The sequence below is a fragment of the Camelus bactrianus genome, chromosome 9 (genome assembly GCF_048773025.1).
Source record: "Camelus bactrianus isolate YW-2024 breed Bactrian camel chromosome 9, ASM4877302v1, whole genome shotgun sequence".
Classification (NCBI taxonomy): domain Eukaryota; kingdom Metazoa; phylum Chordata; class Mammalia; order Artiodactyla; family Camelidae; genus Camelus; species Camelus bactrianus.
The window spans coordinates 56,198,812-56,221,584 of NC_133547.1; the positions used below are offsets into that span (position 1 = coordinate 56,198,812).

At 37.2% G+C, this 22,773-nt stretch overlaps 2 protein-coding genes across 3 annotated transcripts in view; one reads left to right on the forward strand and one right to left on the reverse strand.

Moving 5' to 3' along the window:
• Positions 1 to 89: 89 nt before the first annotated feature.
• Positions 90 to 6,620, reverse strand: LOC141578650 (tigger transposable element-derived protein 1). Its single transcript, XM_074370426.1, has 2 exons — positions 4,390 to 6,620; positions 90 to 227 (listed from the first exon to the last, which is right to left on the reverse strand). Exon 1 carries the CDS (start codon positions 5,668 to 5,670, stop codon positions 4,492 to 4,494), a length of 1,179 nt encoding a protein of 392 aa, XP_074226527.1. The 5' UTR covers positions 5,671 to 6,620; the 3' UTR covers positions 90 to 227; positions 4,390 to 4,491.
• Positions 6,621 to 6,758: 138 nt separating this feature from the next.
• CFDP1 (craniofacial development protein 1) overlaps positions 6,759 to 22,773 on the forward strand; it is a 102,008-nt gene continuing 85,993 nt past the window's right edge. For both annotated transcript variants that reach the window (XM_074370427.1, XM_074370428.1), the window contains exons 1-4: positions 6,759 to 6,965; positions 14,745 to 14,862; positions 16,266 to 16,479; positions 16,802 to 16,929. In XM_074370427.1, the coding sequence (XP_074226528.1) occupies positions 6,902 to 6,965; positions 14,745 to 14,862; positions 16,266 to 16,479; positions 16,802 to 16,929 (524 nt within the window). In that variant the 5' untranslated portion in view covers positions 6,759 to 6,901. The remainder of the gene's footprint in view (positions 6,966 to 14,744; positions 14,863 to 16,265; positions 16,480 to 16,801; positions 16,930 to 22,773) is intronic.

The window sequence follows — 22,773 nt, forward strand, 5'->3', positions numbered from 1 at the left end:
GTCCAACTTCAGTTTTTGGTTTTTTATAACCTAGTACCTAACATATATGTTTAACTGTATTTCTTTTATGTTCAGCTTCTTACTAGTTTATGGTAAAATTCTTGTCCAAAGATGTGATTAAACTGTACTTACATGTGAACTTGAGTCTTATTAATTCCACTTTGTGGGCTGTGGATTATCGTCAGGAAGCTTTTGATTACACACTGGCATGGCTGAAAGCTGATAGTCTGTGAAAAAAATGTATTATTTCAATAGTAAGTGCACATGAAAAAAGGCTCCAAGATTGGTTTAGTACTCTGTGAAATCATAAATCTTTTTCTGCTCTGTCACATTCAGCAAATTGGATTGTCCGATTTGAGTAGCTTACCCCACGGTCACAAGATGACTGCTGCAGTTCCAAGCGTTGCAGACAGGTGTACAATGTCTGTCAAGAGACTACTCATCCATTCTGTCTCTTTCTAATTTTCTTTTTTTTTTTTAAGGGAAACTAAACTAACATTTATTGAGCACCTACTGTGTATGTCTGGCCTTGTGCAAGGAGTTTTCATCAACAATATTCTATTTCATCCTCACACCAACACTGTGAGGTAGGTATCGTCCTCATTTTTGTCAGATGAGGAATACAAGGCTCAGAAAAGTTAGGTTAGGTAGTTTATCCAATCATACAATGAATCACGGAGAGAGCTAGGACTGAGTACTGAGTGATTCTCAGACTGCGAAATCTCTGCTCTCTCTCTCCAGCACCGCCTCTAGGGAGGAAGGAGGGAGCAAAATCTAATTTTCTTTTCAATTGAAGTGTAACATTCAGTAAAGTGCACAAATCTTAAATGTATGGCTTGATGAATTTTTACATATTTATACACTCGTTCATAGTGGTAGTGCTTTGATCAAGATACAGAATATTTCTGGCACCCCAGAGGGATACACGATACATGAAGAGTTCAGCCAGAAGCCCCCGAGATTGTAACCAGGACCCAACAGAGGAGGAACTTTCCATTGCCAAAAAGGTGATAACCAAAGTGGATGAGGGACTAAAGATGCTGAGTTGGGCAGGAAGGACTCCATAAATTATTGCCAAGATAATACAGTAATAGTGAATGAGGAATCTTGCAGGGGGTTGGGATTTGTATTGTGGCCAACCGCAGAGATTCATCTAAAGCCATTGCTCAGTTCCAGCCTATTTCTGCTTTGTGGGATTATGCACCCAGTGTTGCCAGGTCCTCCAGTTTTTCAAAGGAAGTTGAAAATCTAAATTTTAAATCTCTCAATTTTTAAGTGCTGGTATATTGGTTGTTCTCCACACCAAAAAATGATTCTCAGACACCAGAAGGGTGTCCAACAATTCAACTCAATTCTGACACTACCCAGAGATAGCATCAGATTGTATAGGTTAAGGACTCAGTCCTACAGGATGGAACCTCCATCCTACCCCTCACTCTGTGCCATTTGCAAGCTCAGGTTCTCACCTGTGCTTATGACTGACTGGCTATAAATTAGGTTCAATTAATTTGCTAGAGTGGCTCACAGAACTCAGACACATTTTACTTACTAGGCCACTGGTTTATTACAAGGATATAACTCAGGAACAGCCAGATAGGAGAGATGCACAGGGTAAGATATGGAGAAGGGGTGTGGACCATCCATACCTCCTCCAGGAGCACCATTCTCCCCACATCTCCATATGTTCACCAACTGGGAAGCTCTCCAAACCCTGTCCTTTTGGGATTTTATGGTGGCTTATTATGTACATATGATTCATTAAATCACTGGCCATTGGGGACTGATTCATTGCAGCCCCCCACCTCTCCCCAGAGGCAGGGGCAGGGGAGGGGTGTTTGGGCTGTGGAGGGTTATGGGGACTGAAAGTTCCAATCCTCTAATCACATGGTTGGTTGTCCTGGCAACCAGCCCCCATCCTTAGGTACTTCTAAAAATCACCTCATTCATATAACACAAGACACTTTTATAACTCCCAACACTTAGGAAATTCCAAGGGTTTGGGAGCTGTGAGCCAGAAACCGTGGATGAAGACCAAATATATATGAGAAATATATTTTGGTCATCTAATGATCAAATATGTATCTCTTCAAAATCATAATATCACAACTGGCAACTAATTTAAAGTCATGTAAAATGCTTTTCAGGTCAAACAATGCATGTCTTTGAGCTGGATTTGCCCTGCTAACCAATTTTTGACCTCTTTACTAAACTACTTGGCACAGTACAAAATAGTTCCCTGGTTACCCTTAAAGTGGTCAGAACTATGTTTGTGAATTTGAACAAATGTATACAGTGCTAGTGAGCTTAAAGAGGAGACGGGAAAGTGGGGTGATGCTGGAGGAGAGTCTGCTGAAGAACTCCAGTGTATCCTTCCCTCAGACCCCAGGGATGGGGCAAAAGGCCACATCCCAGTTTGTCACTGCTGGGTTCATTTACACTGTCCAAGGAAAATGAGGCTGAGAATGGTGAACTTCCAGATATTGGGTCCTAATTTCACATCTATTTGTCTATTATTCTCATATAAGAAAGATTTACTGAAATGAGTCATTGACCTAAATGTAAGAACTAAAACTATAAAACTCTTAGAAGAAAACAGGAGTAAGTTTTGTGGTCTTGGGGTAGGCAAAACCTTCTTAGTTACAACCCCCAAAACACAAGGGACATGAAACAAAAAACAGATAAATTGAACTTCATCCCAATTAAACATTTTTATGCTTCAAAGGATGCCATCAACTCACACAGGCACCTCTCGTCTGTGTGGCCCACTGTTGTCTTTGGCAGTGTAACCTAATTAATTCCTTTACTAGTCTCAAAAGAAAAAAAGATGTCATCAAGAAAGTGAAAAGACATCCAGAGAATAGGAGGAAATATTTTCAAGTCATATATTTTATAAGAGGGTAGTGTTTAGAATATATAAAGAACTCTTAACAACTCAACAATAGAAAGACACCCAATTTTAAAATGGGTAAAGGATTTGAGTAGACATTTTTCCAAAGAACATATACCATGATGGACAAAGACACGAAAAGATGCTTAACATCATTAGTCATCAGGGAAGTGCAAATCAAAACTACAATGAAATGCCATTTCACTCCCACTAGCATGACATTAATCAAAAAGATAAGAGTGTTGGCAAAGGTGTGGAGAAATCACTGCTGGTGAGGGTAAAAAATGGTGCAGCTGCATTGGGAAACAGTTTGGCAATTCCTCAAAAGGTAAAGCACAGAGTTCTGACATGATCCAGCAATTCCAGAGGTATATAACTAAGAGAAATGAACTTTGAAAACGTGCTAAGTGAAAGAAGACAGTCACAAAAGGCCATATCTTGTATAATTCCATTTATATGAAATGTCCAGAACAGAAAAATACAGATAGAAAAATTAACCTGAGGCTGGGGATTGGGGAGGAATGGAGAATGACGGCTAATGGGTCAGGGATTCTTTTCTGGGGTGATGAAAATGTTCCAAAATTTATTGTGATGGCTGCACAAGCCTGTGAATATACTAAAACAACTGAATTATGTACTTTAAATGGGTAAATTTTGTGGTGTGTGAACTATGTCTCAATCAGGCTGTTCTAAAAAGTTGGCTGGCATAACGTCACTGTAATGTCCTTTTAATTAAAGACATATTTCATCTATTCCTTGACTTAGATGACATCAGGATTGGGTGACACAGACCCAGTCTAGTCCAGAATATCAACAAGGTGCAATTTCCAGCTGAAACAACTGCTGAAAAGTTTCAGCTGAAAACCTGAACAAATAGGATGTTAGTCATTGACATCTCATCTGCATTTGCTTCTGATTACTACCTCCTATAGTTGGATTAAATTTTTTAATCTGACAAAATGACAAGGATATATATGGTTGTACTTCCACATGCATTAACTTGAAGGGAGGCTGGTGTGGATGATGTCTGAATTCTAGAGTAGAGTTGATCCTTGTTCACAGTAGTTACGTCTATAAGGTCACCATGCACACGCAATTAGCAGAAATGCAAGGTTTGGTTCCTGTGAGTCTCTGCTCATACCATGTTTATCAACTAATCAGTACATAACCTTGTTCTATGTGTGTTTCTGTTCAAAGATACCTTATTTAATATCTCCTTCTTACAAAGAATGATATGCAGTATTTATAATGAAATACTTCAATGAGGCTTTTTCTGTAATGTACTCCAGGATACTGAGATTGTACTACTTGAACTCGTTGCCTCAGTCTCTCACACACACACACACACACAAACACGCACAATACATGTAGTACCCAAGTACAGTAAATGCATAGAGTACTATAAACACATACTATATACTGTACAGTAATGCAAATAAAGTCCTGAAAAAATGAAAGAGGAAGTGTTTACAGTTTTATAAAAACATTAACTAAAATCTTACTGTTGATGAAGCTGTGGGCTCTGTGATGGCAGAGTGCACAGTGTGGTTAAATCTCTCGACCTTGGCTTGCCCCACAAAAACCAAGGGAGAGCTTGGTGGAACTCATTCTGCAGAAGAGGAAGAGGGTGGCAGGTTGACATCTGTCAGTTCAACCTCAGAGGTTTGGCTCTCACCACTTGCTGATGGAGTTGGCAATTTCCCCTTCCAAACTGGCTCCAAAATTTGGGTCAGCCCTGTCTGCTTGGCTTTTTGCCTGGAATCTTTAAGCATCTCGGCATAGGGGGCAAAAGCACTGGAGGTTAAGCGCTTAAATTTGAGGCTGTGATCAAGCATAGGGTCACACTCTTCCATGTCATTGAAAATTTTTTCCAAGGCAGAGTTCCATTCTGGTATTTTGGCCGCTGTCAGAGGGACAATTCCTGGACTCTTAGGCTGACTTTCATTGTCTTCATCATCGCTGACTCCAACGCCTTGTTTTGCCATCTCGTCCAGGTCTTCATTGGTGGGTTCTATTGCCTTCTCTGCCAAAATTTCCTCCACATCTTCTTCCCTCATGTCATCAAAGCCTTCTCCACTTATCTGCCATGTGATATGCATTATGTTTTTGACACTGTTCTTTATACTTTCTGTAACGCCTTCAAAGCCTTCGAAATTTTCCACGCAGTCTGGCCAAATATTTTTCCAACAGTTATTGATAGTAGCCTGCTTGATGTTGTCCCAGGCTGTGCCAACATAATCAATAACGTTGCGTATAGTGACTGACTTCCAATAGACCATCATGGTAGTTTCCTTGCTGGTTTTGAGAGCCTCAAAAGCCTTGCTATACAGCTCCCTAGTATAGTGCGCCTTGAAGGCTTTTATTATGCCCTGATCCAGGGGTTGAATGAGAGACGTAGTAGTTGGGGGCATGAAAAGAACTTCTACGTTGGGGTGGGCATTTTTTAGTTCTTCACAGCAATGGACTGGGGCATTATCCAAAATTAATAAAATCTTGAAGGCCAGGTTTCTGCCCTGGAGATAGTATTCAACCTCCGGTATGAAGCAGCTGTGGAACCAATCAGACGTCATCCGCGCTTTTTTGTTCCACCTCCAATGGACTGGAATATGATTCACGCTTTTCCCTTTAAGCGCTTGTGAACCTGGAGCTCTGTACATCATTAGGGGTTTGCACTTAAAGTCGCCCTTGGCATTGGTGCACAAAAGCAGGGTTACATAGTCTTGGAATGATTTAAAGCCAGGGGCTTTGGAGGCCATTTGCGTAACATACGTTCGTTTGCCCATGTCCTTGTAAAATAGGCCAGTCTCATCAGCGTTGAAGACCTGCTCTTCCACATATACCTTTTCCTGTATAACACTTAGCAAGTATTTTTTAAATTCTTACGCAGCCTCCTGATCTGCAGAACTTGCCTCACCGGCAAGTTTAACGTTATTCACACCATATCTCCTTTTGAAACGTGCAAGCCAGCCAGCACTAGCCGAGAAGGGTTTCACGTTTTTCTGACCCTGGGTAACATGACTGTAAATTTCTTTGGCTTTCAGCCTCACAACAATGCTGTCCACCACACCTTTTATATCAGTTGTCATCTCATGAATCCACAAATTGAGCCGCTTTTCCATCTATTCCATAGCTTCCTCACGCACTATGGATGTCACTTTAGCGCTTTCCGGAGCAGCCTCACGTACAGATCGGCGAATTTCCTTTTCCTTTTTCTTGATGTACCGGATTGTTGACTCATTAACATTGAACTCTCGGCCAACAGCACTACAGCTCATGCCTGAACGAAGTTTATCTAACACACGTATTTTCTCCATAAGGCACATCACAGCCTTCTTGCGCTTAGGAACATTAGGCAGCACTTCAGCACTATGCTCGGGGGTCATTCTAAACAACGAAATCACCAACAAAAAAGGACAAAAATGCAAAAACCGCGACACTAAATAGACTGCGAAAAGGACACTTATTTACAGCACGTGCGCTGAAGCAAGATAGCGGATCGTCTGCCTTGTACAACCTCGGTATATAACACATCACTGGTTGACTCAAAATTTTCATTCTCTGCGCATGTCCGCGAATAACCCCAGAAAGCACCGCGAATATTGACTTGGGGGCTCATGATAAATTTTAACAAGTAAGCGAATCAGAAAATACCAACTTGTGAATAATGAAGGTCAACTGTATACCCACGGACAAAATATATTTCTTCTAAGCATATTTATTAAACCAAAGCTGCTGGTAGCTCTGAAGACTACCAGTTCCAGCATGCACCGCTTCAGCACGGAGCCTGTGTTCCGCCAACTGCCACAGTAGCGTCAAGCCCGAGGAACTAGCCCGGAAGTGCTATCACGTAGCACTCTGCGCATGTGTAGAAGCTGCGAAGGGCCGCCCCAGCCGCCGCCGCCGCCGCCGCCGCCCGCCCGCCCCCGCCGCAGTCCTATGGTCTTTCCCTAGAGCTTTGCTGTTGGGGGCAGCTGTTGCGGCCCTGTGGCTTGGTCTGCCCAGGACGGCAGCGACATGGAGGAATTCGACTCTGAAGACTTCTCCACTTCGGAAGAGGACGAAGACTACGTGCCGTCTGGTGAGCGATTCTGCCTGAGGCGAGAGGCGGCTCGCCCCGCCCCGTGCCTCACGTGAGGCGCGCTTGGCCCGGCGTGCGTGGGCCCGGTGGCCCGGTGGCGCGGGCCTCGAGCGGCCCCGCCCTGCAACCTCGCCCGCGTACCTGCACCGCCAGGGCCCCGCTGGCCCAAGACAAGTCCCCGGGGACGTCTCGCGCAGCCGCTCTTGGTGGCCTGGCTTCGGCTGCCGCCCCTTCTCGGAGCGCGGGAATCGGCGTGTGAACCTGGCCGTGCCTCTGGGGACACTAGCGGTGGTCGGTGTTCGCCGATCCTCAACCGTCACTGAAATCTTGAGAGGCAGTCTTATCTCCAGACCTTCTGTCTCGAGGGGATTGCTAGCTAGCGTCACGTCCAAGATAGATCTCTTCACTTTCTACCCTCAAAAGCGATCGAATTGTTAGAAAGTTTACTTAATGATGCCCTTCACCTTTTTGCAGCGTATATACCCATTGCTCTTTTCTCAGACATTTGTGGGGGTTTTTGTTTTGTTTTGTTTTTGAGTAGGCTTTTAGAATCGAACCCGGCCCTTCCGCCATCCTGCACCTTCCCCTGGCTTCCCCATCTCTTACGTATCTTCTATAATAAGTATCGGCCCATACAATCGCTCAGGTGAAAAACAAAAACCTAAAAAATTAGTTGTGCTTATTCTCTTTTGGTCCAGCCAGCCATTAATTTCTTTTTGTGTCTACGTGGAAAGTTAGTTTCTGATCTCTCCCGTATCAGTCTCACTCCTGCAGAACTACTGTTAATCTTCCCTAGGACTCACCATAGCTTCCCAAAGCGTTTCTCAGATTCCATTCTTTTCCACCAGTATTGGTCTTTAGGTATGGGCTAGAGTGATCATTCGAAAGCTAGTTTTCATTTTAATCAAAGTTCTACATGCACTTATTTAAAATAATAAAATATTTTCTAAAAGGCTTGTTTTGAAACTGAGTGGCTCCCATCACCCCTCATCCTTGTCAGTCCTCCCCAGAAGCAACTGCTTTCCTTTTAAAAAATTTGGTATTTCTGTTGTCTGTGGACTTCACTCATCCATGTTAGGTCTCATTTTAATACCCTCTTAAGTCTTTCCCTTCACTGTCAACATACACAGCCTTTCACCTTAAGACCCTCTCCAACTCCCCAGCTTGCTAGTGTTTCAATATCAAATTTGAGTTAGATTAGTATTAAGTGTTTACTTTTCTGTAATGAAATTGTGGACACCACAGTCATGGCTGACCCATGCGGTATATACTGTTACTGCTTTGCCTGCACTAGTTTTTTCTGGAGTTAATAATTGCCATTTTTTTGTTGTGGCTTAGTCATCTATGTACTTACTACTGATTTGACTCTATAAACTCTCAGAATTGTCTAAATCATCTCCCAAGATATTTAGATTCATTAGAGAATTTTCACTTTTTTGAAATGCCTTCTGACCTGGTCCAGTTTTACTTGGTATTACCATTTTTAAACCTAAGATCTTCCATCATCATCACCACTCTGGATTATCCATTTGTCTTCCTTCTTTCTTGGGTTCCCTGTTTTTTGGGTCCCCTGATGTCTTTGTTCTTAGTGTGTCACACCAAAATGAGAAAAAATTCAAGTAACTTCTTGAGAAAAGATGCAGAGTAGAAAGTCTTTTTTTGAGAACTTGACTATCTAAAAATAACCAAGTGACCCTCAGGCACGATAATTTGGTATAGAATTCTGTGTTCTACAATAATTCTCGATCTAAATTTTATTTTATTTTTCAAGTTGTTTATTTATTAAAAATGTTTGTTTTTCTTTTTTGCATGGGGAGGTAATCCGTCTCAATTTTAAAGATATTCTTCCATTACTTTCTAAGTTTCCAATATTTCTGCTGTCTCTTTTGTTGCTAGTTTCTACTCAGTTATGTAAAAAATATGTTTATCTTTGGAAGCTGTTGTGGTCTTCTCTTTGTTCCTGATATTTTCTGATATTTCACAGTGATACAGCTTGGAATGAGTCTCTTTTTATCCACTGTGCTTGGCCCTCTTGGAACTTTTAAATTTGGGGAGACAATTTTCTCCATTTTATTTTTTTGTATCATTATTCAATGTTGAATCTTATATTAGATCTTCTGGACTGGTTCTCTAATTTTTATTCTCTGTTTTCTAACCCTTTGACTTCTTTTTTCTCCTTCTTATTTTTTACCCTGAGTTTTATGGTTTTATTAACACAAATACGACGTGCACATAAGCTGCCCATTCATTTTCTTTCCTGTGCAGCCTGATTAGGATTGGTGACTGATGGTCAGCTGGGCTGCTGTTTCCACAATGACTTCGGGGGTCTTGGAGGAGACGCTGGGAGCAGTCTCAGCACAGTAAGATTTGTTGCACTTCAGCAGCACTTGAAGCTCCTCGACACTGTGGACCGGGAACTTCCCAAAGCCACTAGACAGCAGCATGTGCTTTGTTTTCTTGTAGCTCCCATGACCAATGTCAGGCATCAAAATCTGGCCCTTGAATATTTTTAATTTTGAATAACTTTTGTGACTTTGTTAAAATAGTATTATGAGTGCAGGTCTTACTGCTCTGTGGATATAAATAATACTTTGTTTTTCTGTTTTCAACTTACATATGGTAAAATTCACTCTTCATTGTACTGTGCTATGAATTTTTGACAAATGCTTAGAGTTTTGTAACCAAAACTAACAGTTCCAAGGCCACCTCTCCCTTCCCTCTCCCCCAACAAAATGGGTCATTTTGTCTGTATACAGAAACAGTTTTATTTCTTATTTTCCAATAAGCATATCTTTTATTTCTTTTGCTTGCCTTATTGTACTTGATACAGACTTCCCATAAAATATTGAATAGAAGTGATGAGAGTGGACATCCTTGCCTTGTTCCCACTTTTAAGGAGAAAGCGTCAGTGTTTCACCATTTAGTATAATATTAGCTATAGGTTTTTCAGAGATCCCTTTTGTGTGTGTTGTAAACATTTTACATTGTCCAGCTTATTACTAACTCAATCACATGACATTACCAAGTATGTGCTATTAGGCTCTCCACTTTACAGGCGAAGAAACTGAGGCACCCGAAGTCACCCAGCTAGATAGTAGCTGAGCTGGGATTTGGGTACCGGCAGTCTGCATATACTGCCCCTCATGCCTTTTATCAGGTTAAAGAAATTCCCTTTATTCCTAATTTGCTGAGAGGTAAATTTGGTCAAATGCTTTTTCTCCATCTGTTGATTGTGTGGTTTTTCTCCTTTTGTCTGCTAGTGTGATGAATTACAGTGACAAATTCGAAAGTTTTGAACAGCCCTATTCTTTTTTTTTTTTAACATTTTTTAATAGAGTTATAGTCATTTTACAATGTTGTCTCAAACTCCAGTGTAGAGCACAATTTTTCAGTTATACATGAACATATATACATTCATTGTCACATTCTTTTTCACTGTGAGCCACCACAAGATCCTGTATATATTTCCCTGTGCTACACAGTACAATCTTGTTTACCTGTTCTACATTTTGAAATCCCAGTCTGTCCCTTCCCACCCCCACCAGCCCTATTCTTTTTATTAGAGGTACTGGGGATTGAACCCAGTACCTCATGCATGCTAAGCATGTGCTCTTCCACTGAGCTGTACCCACCCCCCCAAGAACAGCCTTTTATTTCTGAGATAAAACTCACTTGGTTGTGTTGTATTATCCTTCTACAGTGCTGAATTTGGTTTGCCAAAACTTTGTTGAGGATTTTTGCATCTGTTTTTGAGGAATGTTGGTCTATATTTTTCTTGTAATTTCCTTGTCTGATTTTGGTATCAAACAATGCTAGCCTGATAAAATGAGGAAACAACGTCTGTTTCCTCCAGGGTGATTTTTATTCACCTTGTAAGTTTGTTTTGGCCTTTATTATGTTAGACACTTTCTCAGATTTTTGGTGATTCTTAGTTGTTTGCTTCTTATTTAAGCATAGAGAACTGAAAGGGTGATGGAAGCTCTGTCTTTGAACAAGATTTGTTCATTTTCTGTGAAAATACTGAATCACTATGCTGTACATCTGAAACTAGTGTAATATTGTAAATCAACTATAGTTCAATGAAAAAAGATTTGTTCATTTTGTGCTTTGTTATCTATAGGGATGTTATTCTGCTTCTTACTCTCTTGTAGTAACTGCATGGAATTTAATCATTTTTGTTGTTTGTGTAGTTTAAAATTTGCTTTTTTCTTATCAGTGGAATTGAGCACCTTTCTCATGTTTAAGATCCAGAGCTATGTGTGTCTCCTTGTCTGAATTGTCTGCAACATTCACCCATTTTTATGATGAAAAATAGCTTTATATTGTTACAAAAGCAGTGCATGAACTTTGTAGAAAATTAGAAAATACAGATAAGAGACATAGAATTTAGAATCATTATATTCTCATCACCCAGAGAGAATCAGCATTTAATCCCTTAGTGAAACCCACTCTGATCTTTTTTCTACACCCAGGTGTGGCTATTTGTATTTTTCCCCAACCTGAAATCACACCTTTTTCATGTTACTTTATAACCTGCTCTTTTCAGGGAGATATAACAATCTCTCCTTATCCATTTCAGTAAAACGTTAAACTTATCTAATATACAAACCACATTCACATTTTCCCTGCCCACCAGAAATGGCTATAGCTTATTTGTCTAAGTCACAGTTGAGTTCGGGACTTCATGCATCACCTGTCTGTTCCCTCCCTTAAATCTGTTTTAATCTGGCACACTCCCTTTCTGTGACATAGATTGGTTTAAGAGATCAGGCCATATGTCTTGCAGAATGTCTCACCTTCTGGTTTTGTCTGGTTGCTCCCTCACAGTATAGTTTTAGGCTGTTCTTTTGTCCCTTGAATTTTCTGTAAATTGGAAGTTAGAGCTTGATGGGTTCAAATGAAATAATTTTGGCTAGAATAAATTATAGACGACTTGTGTGTTTCATAATGCATAACATTAGGAAACACAATACCTGGTTGACTCCCGTACTTGTGACTGCTGGATCAGGATGATAAGTTTGATCCCTCTATTGTGTAATTATTTTTTCCTTTGAAACTGATAAGTATTCTATGTGGTAATATATTTAATGATGGAAACTAAATTTTTTTTAAACATTATTTGATATTCCTTGCCTAAATTGCTACTATCAATAGAGTGTGAGAGTGATGTTTTTCTAATTTTGTGGTTCTTCTACATTTATTGATGTTTTTCTCTAAAGTGTAGCTTTCCCTCATCATTTGGGGCAGGATAAATGTTTATATCATTTCCCTTAATTACCAATTTTCAAAACAGGAAGTGATCTTAATAGTAGCTTAAAATAGTACAAGTTATTTTTTCTGCCTTTTTTTAGTGTCATAAGGGCTCACAGATTTTTGTAGATTCTTCAGTGTGTTTTATTCTAACAGTTATTCCTTTTAATGGTCTGGTCACTAAGGGTTCTTTCAAGCTGGATCTTATATCCTTTTAACAGGACCCGTTATTCTTAAATAACTTCTTGCTTTCTGGAACAGTAAAATGTCCCTGTTCCACCTATGCTTTCCTTTCCTCAGACCTGAATTTAGCTGGGATTTTCAGGGAGCCCATTTTGTGATGAATCATATTAAAGAATATAATCCAAACGTTAAAGAAATGCTCATTGCTACTAAAGTGACAGAGCTTCTGTGCCATTTCATTGAACAGAGTTAGAAAATATTTATCTTAAAAAGAGAGTGTATATTCATACTTTAAATTCACTTCTAACATTTGTCTTCACTTAATTTCTTTGATTTTATAATTGTGTGTCATTTCTCTTACCTGAGGATCTGGGTTCCTAACATGATTAGCAGAACTACTTACTGGCTTTTTACCTGTAATATGAAGGAAATCGGTTCAGAATACCGAACAGTTGTCACTACTAGGAATAGAACTTTTTTGTCTTTAGAATGCGTCTTGCTAAGGATGTACAGTCAGAATACCATTTCTAAACTCCTTAGAGTAAATCCTTTCTTTGTGGGTTGTGTTATTTTGGTTATGTTTATTTGTTTATTTAAGCCATTCTTAAGGGATTTTCAGAATTCTGCAGATAAACAGAGAGCTTTTGCTTTTATCCCTTCTACCCCATCCTGTTCTACCTTGACCCTTTTAGATAGCAATTTTCATTAGTTTTTTGTTATTCCTTCTAGTTCTACAAAAACAAATATAGTGCAGCTGGGTTTGTCTTTTGCTGTAGTGGTTTTACTGGCGTTTCAGGAGGAAGCAAAATTACATATGTTTAGACTCTTCATTAAACACTTTCATTTATCACTTAGATACCGTATTTGTTTCCATTTTAGAACTCTTATATTTACTGTTCCTCTGGCCTCAAATGCTTATTCTTCAGATTTTCTTATGGCTGGCTCATTATCATCTTTGTTCTTTTTTCATGTCTCTACTATATCTGTAATTTTTAAGAGTTTTCTAGTTACTTATTTTTTTAATTTTCTGAAATTTTTTTTTGTCATCTTATCCTTATCTTGTGGATGCCTCTTTGAGAATATTATGAAGTTTTTTTTTTTAAGTTTTTGAGGTTTTTTTCCTCTAATTTTGTTTCCTCTGAATTCCTTTTTGTTTGTTTTCAGTCTTGCCTTTCATATTGAAGACTTTCTTAAGTGTTTGGTGGTCCTCAGTTCATTTGAGTGAAATATTTAAAACCTAATTGGATGGGCAGGAATATTCAAAACAGCACTATTTACAATGGCCCCAAACTAAATGTCCATCAACAGAATAATGGATAAATAAATGGTGGTCTAGTCATACAATGAAATATTAATTTAAGGACGAGAATGAATAAACTGCAGTTATATGCAGCAAATTGGGCGACTCTTACAAATAGAATGTGGAGTGAAAGAAGCCAAACACAAGAGTATATACTCTAAGGCTTCTGTTTAAGGCTCAGAAACAGATAAAACTAATTTATGACTTTAGAATTCAGGATAGTGGTTACCTTTGGGATGTGGGCGGTGGCTTGTGACTGGAAAGGGGAACAGGGGGCCTTCTGTGATGCTGGTCATGTTCTGCTGCTTCAGTTGGGTCCTAGTTATACAAGTGTGTTCTCTTTGCATAATTTCATTAACTTGTATATTAGATTTGTGTGCTTTTTGGTATGTTATACTTCAAACAAAAGCTTATAGGAAGTAAAAAAGAAAAAAGCTGGTTGAATCTTCATGTGTAGAAGGTTTATTGACTGGTACGCACAGGATGTGGCCAGACTGGGCATCCGGGCTACACATTTATTGGGGACCCCTGACTGTCTGAAGGTGGGAAGTAGACGCGTTTGTTTTTCTGCTGTGTCTAACTGGAAGTCTTTATGCCTCATTCTAAACCTCTCTTACTGATGAGACAAGGTATCTGTTGCTTACTTTTCAGTGATATCCAAGGTGAGGTGGGAACATCAGTTTTTTCTTTGAAAAGTGCAGTAGTAGATTTGGAATTTCTCTTTATTCATTTATTCATTCGTTCAGCAAATACTTCTAAAGACGTAGGGATCCATGTCTTCATGGTATATAGAGCATAGCAGAAATTGTAAACATTAAGTATAAATGGATTTGAGTTGTGGAGGGAAATATGGACTGCCATTGAGGCCTAGAATAGGAGAACTTAGCCCAGTCTTCAGGAACAGGGAAAACTTCCCTAGGGAAATGATATTTTAGTTAGCTGAAGAACAGTGGAAAGTACTAGACCTTTTTCTTAATGAAAATGTCTCATCTTGATGTGAAAACCTTTATTTCTGTCTGTCTGACCACCCTGTTATGTGATTTCAGGTGGAGAGTATAGTGAAGATGATGTAAATGAATTAGTGAAGGAAGATGAAGTGGATGGTGAAGAGCAGACACAGAAAACCAAAGGGAAAAAAAGAAAGGCTCAGAGCATTCCGGCCAGGTGATGCTGCCCTCAAGGCCCTTAGAAGTCAGGGGCTGTTCTCATCCAGTTTGCTGGGATTGATCTCATGATAGATTTCTTACTGCCAGGGTTTCTAACCTTTTTCTCAGTGAGGGAAATATTTGATGACATTTTACATTAAATTCTTACTGTCTGGCAAGCTTTAAAATTTTTTGAGCTTTAATTAAAACAAATTAATAGATATCATGTGCACATGGTTTAAAAGGAAAAACTCAGTTACTGCAAAAAATATGTACCCTGTCCCTAGCCCTTCCTGCTTTATCTCAGAAGAACTATGTTACCAGAGATAATTCTGTATGTGTATGTATTTCTTACTTTCTTAAAAAAAATAGTAGCAAACTCTGCATTTCGGTTCTCACTTTCCTTATTTCACATCTTGGAGATGATACCATGGCAGTATATTTAACTATACCTTTTTCTTTTCACTGACTGCATAGTGTTAAATTATATGGCTAGATCTTACTTTAAGCATTCTGTTATTGAAAGACATATAGATTGTCCCATGAGACTGCAGTGTATGGGTCTTTGTACACATGTATATTTGTAAATCAAATCTGTAGAATTGTTTGACCCAGAGTTACATGCAGTAAAAAAAATTTATAGATATTGGCAAATTACTTTCCGTAAGCCTGTTACTAAATTGCACTCCCATCAAAAATTAGGAAAATTCTGACAAGTTATTTAAACAGATAAAGGAATCTTTCATAGAAGTCTTTTATCCTCTTTGACTGATGTTTCTGTCTTCCTGGGCATTGAAGCAAAAAGCAGATTGTTGAAAAAGAATTGTAGGTATTAGATGATTCACGTGTAGTCAGAGTAGTCTTAATAAACAATTTACTCTTAAAAGTTTTAGACCCAGTTGTTTTGTCTTTGAGTTTTCCTGTATTTCAGCTTTCATATCTTCAGAACATGGAAAGAAACATGGATTTCCCCCCTGCCTTCCTGCCCTGAGAACTCTAGGAAGAAACTGTGAATAAATTTGAGGCTTACCTCAATCTCTGTTCTCCAAATGGAGTAACTTTTAAAAAGTCAAAAATATCTGGCATCTATATGTTCTTAGAACACTTTTTGAACAGATTGATTCTGTGAGGTGATTTGGGGTGTTTTCTCAGTGAAAATAGCTGATCCTAACTTAGAAGTAGAACACTGTATTTTGAGTCTATGTGTTTTGGGAAAATACTAACTGTAAGAGACCAGTTCTTTTTTTCTTCTGCAAAATCTCAGCTTCCCCAATCCCCTCATTGTGCATGTTAATCAGTAGTCCTCAGATTTAAAAGCTTTCTCAGGTTTGCAGCATTATGTTTGGAATATAGGAAGGGATAACTGAATCATTTTGCATTGTCTGTCCTGTCTTTCCTTTTCCTGGGACTGTTGGTGATTAGGAAGAGAAAACAAGGCCTCTCATTAGAGGAAGAAGAGGAGGATGCCAATGAGGAATCTGGAGGAAGTAGCAGTGAGGAGGAAGACGCAGCTGCAGAACAGGAAAAAGGCATTGGGGCAGAAGATGCAAGGAAAAAAAAGGAGGATGAACTGTGGGCCAGTTTCCTCAATGATGTGGGACCAAAATCAAAAGTGCCTCCGAGTACACAAGTTAAAGTAAGTTGATAGATGAATGGGACGAATGCGTCCTCAGAAATACCCAAAGTTCCCCAGATAAATTTGTTTTTTAATTTACAAACTGAGATTTGAAGCTTATAAGCAGAAATCAGGCTAAATGCCTTTTGACAGTAACTCTGTTAAGTGTAAAGTAAAACATTCTGTATGGTAGAAAAAATAGGCCATTCTAATCAAATAAATTTCCAATAAGTCTAACTGTTTAGAGAGTTGAAACGTTTAAGAATCGTTGTAAACGGCATGTTTGGATGGTTCTTTTAGGTTTCATCCCTATATAAAACTGATTACACTTCTCTTTTCATAGAGAGAAGAGGAGACTGAAGAAACAGGTTCAAGTAAATTGTTGGTCAAAGCAGAAGAGCTAGAAAAACCTAAAGAAACAGAAAAAGTTAAAATCACCAAGGTGTTTGATTTTGCTGGTGAAGAAGTCAGGTAAGATAACATTCACAAACTTTGAAACTATTTCTCTTAAAAAGGAGCCTCTTTCTAAATGTCCTCATTCCAACCCATCTTAATATTTTGGAAGAGTTATATTTTCAAATATAAGGAAAACAGTGGCTCCGGAATTCTCAGGGAATGTGAGAACGGTCCTTTCACATATGGTAATGTAGTTTGCGGGATGGAGTGGTTGGCTGAACAGAAACAGGAAAATATAAGAGTTAAGTGTTTGGTTCCACTCACTCGTTGCCATGTTTTGTGACTTTGGGTAAGTCATTTCTCCCTTTATTACTTTCCCTAACTTTAAAGTATGAGCCCCAGTGAACCTTTGAAATCAGGTGAGAATTGAAAGTATTAGGAGAGAAATTTGATTCTGAAATTATTTCCTAATCTTCATATTATTTTTTAATTGATCATGTTACAAGGTTTGTTACTGGTTTAGAAAAAGAGTAAGGGCTTAATCTCTTGGCTGTTGTAGATAAGAGCTACATGCCTACAATTTCCTCTTCCCCATTTATTTAGTATTTTTTTAATGTGAAAACAGCAGATCTGTAATTTAGAGGTAGATGAAAATAGATGAAAATACCTGCCAACCAGTAATTTTATGGGTGGACACATTTATTTTCCTTGATAGTAATTAATTAGACCTATATGCTCTCTGTAAATATAATTTCCCCTAAAATTGATTTTTTAAAAATTATACTTAGTTTCCAACAGTTGTTTCATTTAATGAAAACACATCTTGGAAAAAAGAATTTGGCATTGTTAATTTTATAAATGATGTGGATCAAAACTTTTTATTAATTAAAAAAATTTCCCCCCAACTTTTTCTTCTGAAAAATTTTACACTTAAATGTTGCAAGAGTAATATTATAATGAACACCCATATACTTGTCATACAGATTTACCACTTGTAAATGTTTTACCTCTCCACCATCTGTATCTGTATATTTTTGTTTTGGCTGAACCATTAGACATCATGACACTTCACTGTTAAATACTTCATCACTGTTTCCTAAAAACAGGGATATTCTCCTTCCTGGCACAATATAACTCTCACATCCAGTAAATTTCACATTTATGCAGATTATTATCTAAACTGTCTATACTGAAGAACCCTGATTTAAAATTTTCAACCTGTTACAGACTAACACTTTTGTAAAACATGCTAAAAAGGAATTATTGGAAAAGTAAATTAAAAAGAGGTACAAAATACAACCTCAAACTTTTAACAATAACATTCAATAGACAAACATAAAATTACATTTCAGTAAATATAGCTGAAATGAACATAAAATAGAAAAAGGAAAGAAATTCTGTAATTCTGCATGTTGATCATTGAAAGTGTGAGTATAAGTGACTGATAGTTATTCCTTTTTATTGTATAATTGAAGCAAAAAACTAAAATATCAGTTCTCGGTACTTAACATCTAGACACACACTTTGAACAGACACCGTTTGTATTAATTTTTAAAGTTTTTAATGCATCAAGTGTCTTATTTCTTTCTTGTTAATTTATCTAAGTTGAATTGGTGACGGCACTACTCCTAGAGCATAGCGTGTATATAAATTATTTCTATGTCTCTTCTTTTTCATTTTTTTTTTTTAATAACACATCATAGAAACCCATCTCACAGGGCTGTATTTTGTACCTCTCTTTAATTAATTTTTCTAATAATTCCCCCCCCCCCGATTTTTGTTATTTGAAGGGGGGGGTTAAATAGGTTTATTTATTTTTATATATTAGTTTTTCAGTGGAGATTCTGGCGATTGAACCCAAGACCTTGTACATGCTAAGCCGGCACTCTGCCACTGAGCCATAGTCTCCCCCTAATAATTCCTTTTTATTGTGTTTTATAAAAGTTTTGGTCTGCAACAGGTTGAAAGTTTTAAATCAAGGTCCTTTACCACAGATAGTTTAGATAATTATCTGCATTAATGTGAAATTAATGAGGGTGGAAGTATAGATTTTAAAGCAATTTCATTAAGTTCAGGATTTTCATTTTTACTTTTATCCAAACAAAGCCAGTAATAACTTAATTGTTTTCTTTTTTTCTCCCAGTTTTATTGAGGAATAATAGACATACAGCACTGTATAAGTTTAAGGTGTACAGCATAATGATTTGACTGATATACATTGTGAAATTATTAGTGATAACTGTATTTTCATCTATTTCGTCTTCAGTGCTTCATCAGTAGCAGTTCCAATAATTGATCCTGTCAAGTTATAATTAAATTCAAGCTATATTTCAGTGGAGAAAAGGAATTCTGGATGCATAAATTTCCTATGTATGGGTATTTTTTCATAGAAAATATAACTCATAACATTCTTTGAAACATGTTAACCTGTAGGGACTCTTCTTCAGGCTTCTGACTTTCATTTTTATTCCCATTTATTTGCTTCTGAAAAATATGTTGAATTACTTCCTCAAATGGAAGTACTAAGATTATTAAAAATGTCAAAAGTATCAGACAAATAAGCCTGTTCTACTGTCTAATTGAGAGCTTTAAAGTTTATTCTAGTTCATCATTCCCAAGGCACTTTTCTTTTTCAAAATCATTGTACCTCAGTGTGCATTATAACATATGCACATTTATGATCAACTTTATCACTTATAAAGAGAGTCATTTAAAATTTTAATGCATTAGCTTTACATAATTCACAATTTTTACTACTGTACTAAGAACAGCGATTTTTTTTTTTTTTTGGTACTAAGATTTTTCTCAAGAAAGAAAGCTGTATGTTAATTTATGTTCTAGCAGAAACTCCTTAATCTGTAGTGTTTCTCTGTCCTACATCTGTGCCATTGGAACATACTCTTCCAAACAGTTAACCTCCAAATCTCATTTGTTGACAATGTGATCCTACTTTTATTATACAGATCAGTGTCAGTTATGCTTGTCTGCAAGAAACTGATAAAAAGAATTTATGTCACCCTCATGTTTAAATCACATATACTAAAGTAATTTTCATGCTAGCGATAAGCTGTCATTCTTCAAATTGCACTGAACGAACATTTTCCTAACTTAGTTATAGTTACAGTTTCTCTGTTAAATCCAGATCCTGAGTGCTTCAAGCGTGGTGTCATTGGAAGGTTGTACTTGAGCCATCTTCTTTATCACAGATTCATCAATATTTTCAAACAAACATGTTTGATACAGTCTTTTACTAATACCTTGGGAATGGTATTTTTTTTTAGTTAGCAATGAAAAGTGCTCTTTTGTCAGAAGGCCGCAATGCTAATGTATGGAATTTTGCATCTGTTTCTATTCACTTTTTAGTTCAGTACACTTTCTTTCAAGTAATTCTTTTGATTTTGAACTTCTTCATGTTTTATATGTAAATGCTGCAGAAGTTTTGATGGATTTGTTGCCTTATTAACCAAAGCATATCTGCAAAGAACTCACTGTGGTTTTAGTGCTGTGTGATCAAAAACCAAGCTCATAGAGTCTGACCCTGATTTTGACCTTGATTGTCCTTCATTTCTTTAAATCATTTCCATTATCATCATGTGGTTTACCATTACTGCTGCATTCAGAGATGTATTTTCTTACAGGAGCATCCAGTATGGCTTGTTTTGCCATCAGTAAATTAGGATTTAAAAAAAATAAGAATTTTACTTTGTTAATTTAGTTGTTAATTTAAATTATCACTTTTAAAAGTCATGCTTGGTTAACAATTAAAATAATTGTAAAAATAACAATTTATAAAAAGAAATGCTTATATTTCATCACACTTTTGGATTTTATTTGATAAACGCTGTAATGTGGTCTTGCTGCACATGACTAATACACTAATATCACATGTGACTACCTTCCAAGTTTAACAGTACCTGAATTGGTCTGTATTCTGTTTAATGCAGTGAGTCTGTTGATCCTGTCTTGAATATTGTGACATTCTCCAGTTGCTAAGCAAGTTTCTGAGTACTTACTCAAAGTTTTTGTACCTATCTTAGACCAGTAACAGGTGGTTTTGCAGCCCACATTTTTGGTAGATATATGCACAATTCTACTCAAATTTTTCCCTAGTTATTCCAATAATGTTCTTAATAACTGTATTTCTTGTTCGGTCCAATGTCTACTCTGAGATTACATTCTGCCTTTAGTCTTAAGAGTCCATCTGTGTTGCAGAATGTCTCTCATTTTAGGTTGTTGTATTGTTTCCTCATGGTTAGCTTCACATTAATCACCCTAGACAAAAGTACATTGATGTTTGTCCTTCTCAGTGCATCACACCATTAACACCCAATCTTGGTGGTGATGAGTCAGATCACTTAGGCAAGATCTGTCAGAATTCTCCTTTGCAAAGACACCCTTTGCCCTTATAATCATTTTTGGGATCCATTAAATAAATCTTAATGATGTGAATTTGTGGATTAAGAATGTATTTTGCTGCCAGAAGTCACACTGGTAACTATAAGTTGTCCAATAGAAGGTAGTAGAGCACTGATGGCAAACCTTTAATGGTTTAAAAGTCCTACAAAAATAATACAGAACGTGTTTAATATGCCTTTAGGAATATAGGTTTTAAATTTTTTGGAAATCTTTCTTGGCTTGCATTATTTCCCATGTGTCATATAGGATATCTAAGAAAGATTTATTGTAACTTTACCATTGACTTTATGTATATAGAGAGTAAGAAAAGCTGGTCAATATGGGAAAAGAAAAGCTGTTATGGGAAATCACTAAATTTCCTGGTCAAATTAAGTTTTGTGGACTTACTAATATTAATAAATATAGTTGAAAAAAATTTTTTTCATTTTTTAAAGCATTTCTGTTTCTTTTTTTCAAAGATGATAATTTAAAATACTGATGGGATAATGACTATAACTCAATAAAAAAGTGTTTAAAAATAAAGTACTGATGGGTATTCAGGGAGACTACTATTTCTGTCTTTGTCAGAAGAGGGCAGCACCATATCTACCAAAAAAAAAAAAGAAAGATGACAAAGGAAGCACCTTTTTTCATAAATATACACTCTCTTACATATTTTGCATTCAAAAGTAATATATACTTATTACTTTCAAAACGTATATTACAGAGATATGTAATGTGACAAGTAAAAGTTCTCTAACTCCTTCCTCCTAAAGAAAACAAAAACTGTTACTAGTTGGCATGTTGGCAGGATTTTTTTTTTAACTTCAGTTATTTATACTTAAATTCAGGTATTATAAGAAGCCCTCATGTAGCCCTAATTTTATTTGACAACCAGATGTAAAATTGGTGAATAGATTTGAATGTTTCTTTTAATCTCTTGATATCATTATTCTGCTTTTTCTTTTTGTCTTTGTATCAAGTTAAGAGCATTACTACATCTTTAAGAAATGTGAGAAAGAGCTAGTGATGACTGGGAAGAATTTGTAAGTATAAGCATAAGGTAGTGTTAGAACCAAGTTAGTCTTTTAGTTTTTTTCTAACTATTTTATAATTGTTAAATTTTGGAATTTTACCTTTTTGTTTCAATTCTTCCCCACCTGAAAAATTTGTAACCTATTAACTTTGGGGAATGAGGAAAAATAGTATTTTTTATCCTTCCCTATCACATAACCAGCTGAGCCAGTTAGCTCAGACTTTCCTAAATGATTCACCTTTTGGAAGAGGCTAGTCATGGAAAGTTTCTGCCTAAATAAAGACTTTCAGGAAGTTCTGAGTAAGTGAAAATGAAGTTAAGATGGAATTTCTGCCGATAACACTTGAATTAACTACTGCTAATGATGTGCCTTTTCTTGTCAGGGTTCCCTCTTGTATGTTAGAAGTGGTTAGTAGTTTAACCATTCTCCTTGAAGATTTTTTGATAGTGGAATCTCTTCTTATTGCTCGTTAAAAGTGTGGTTATTC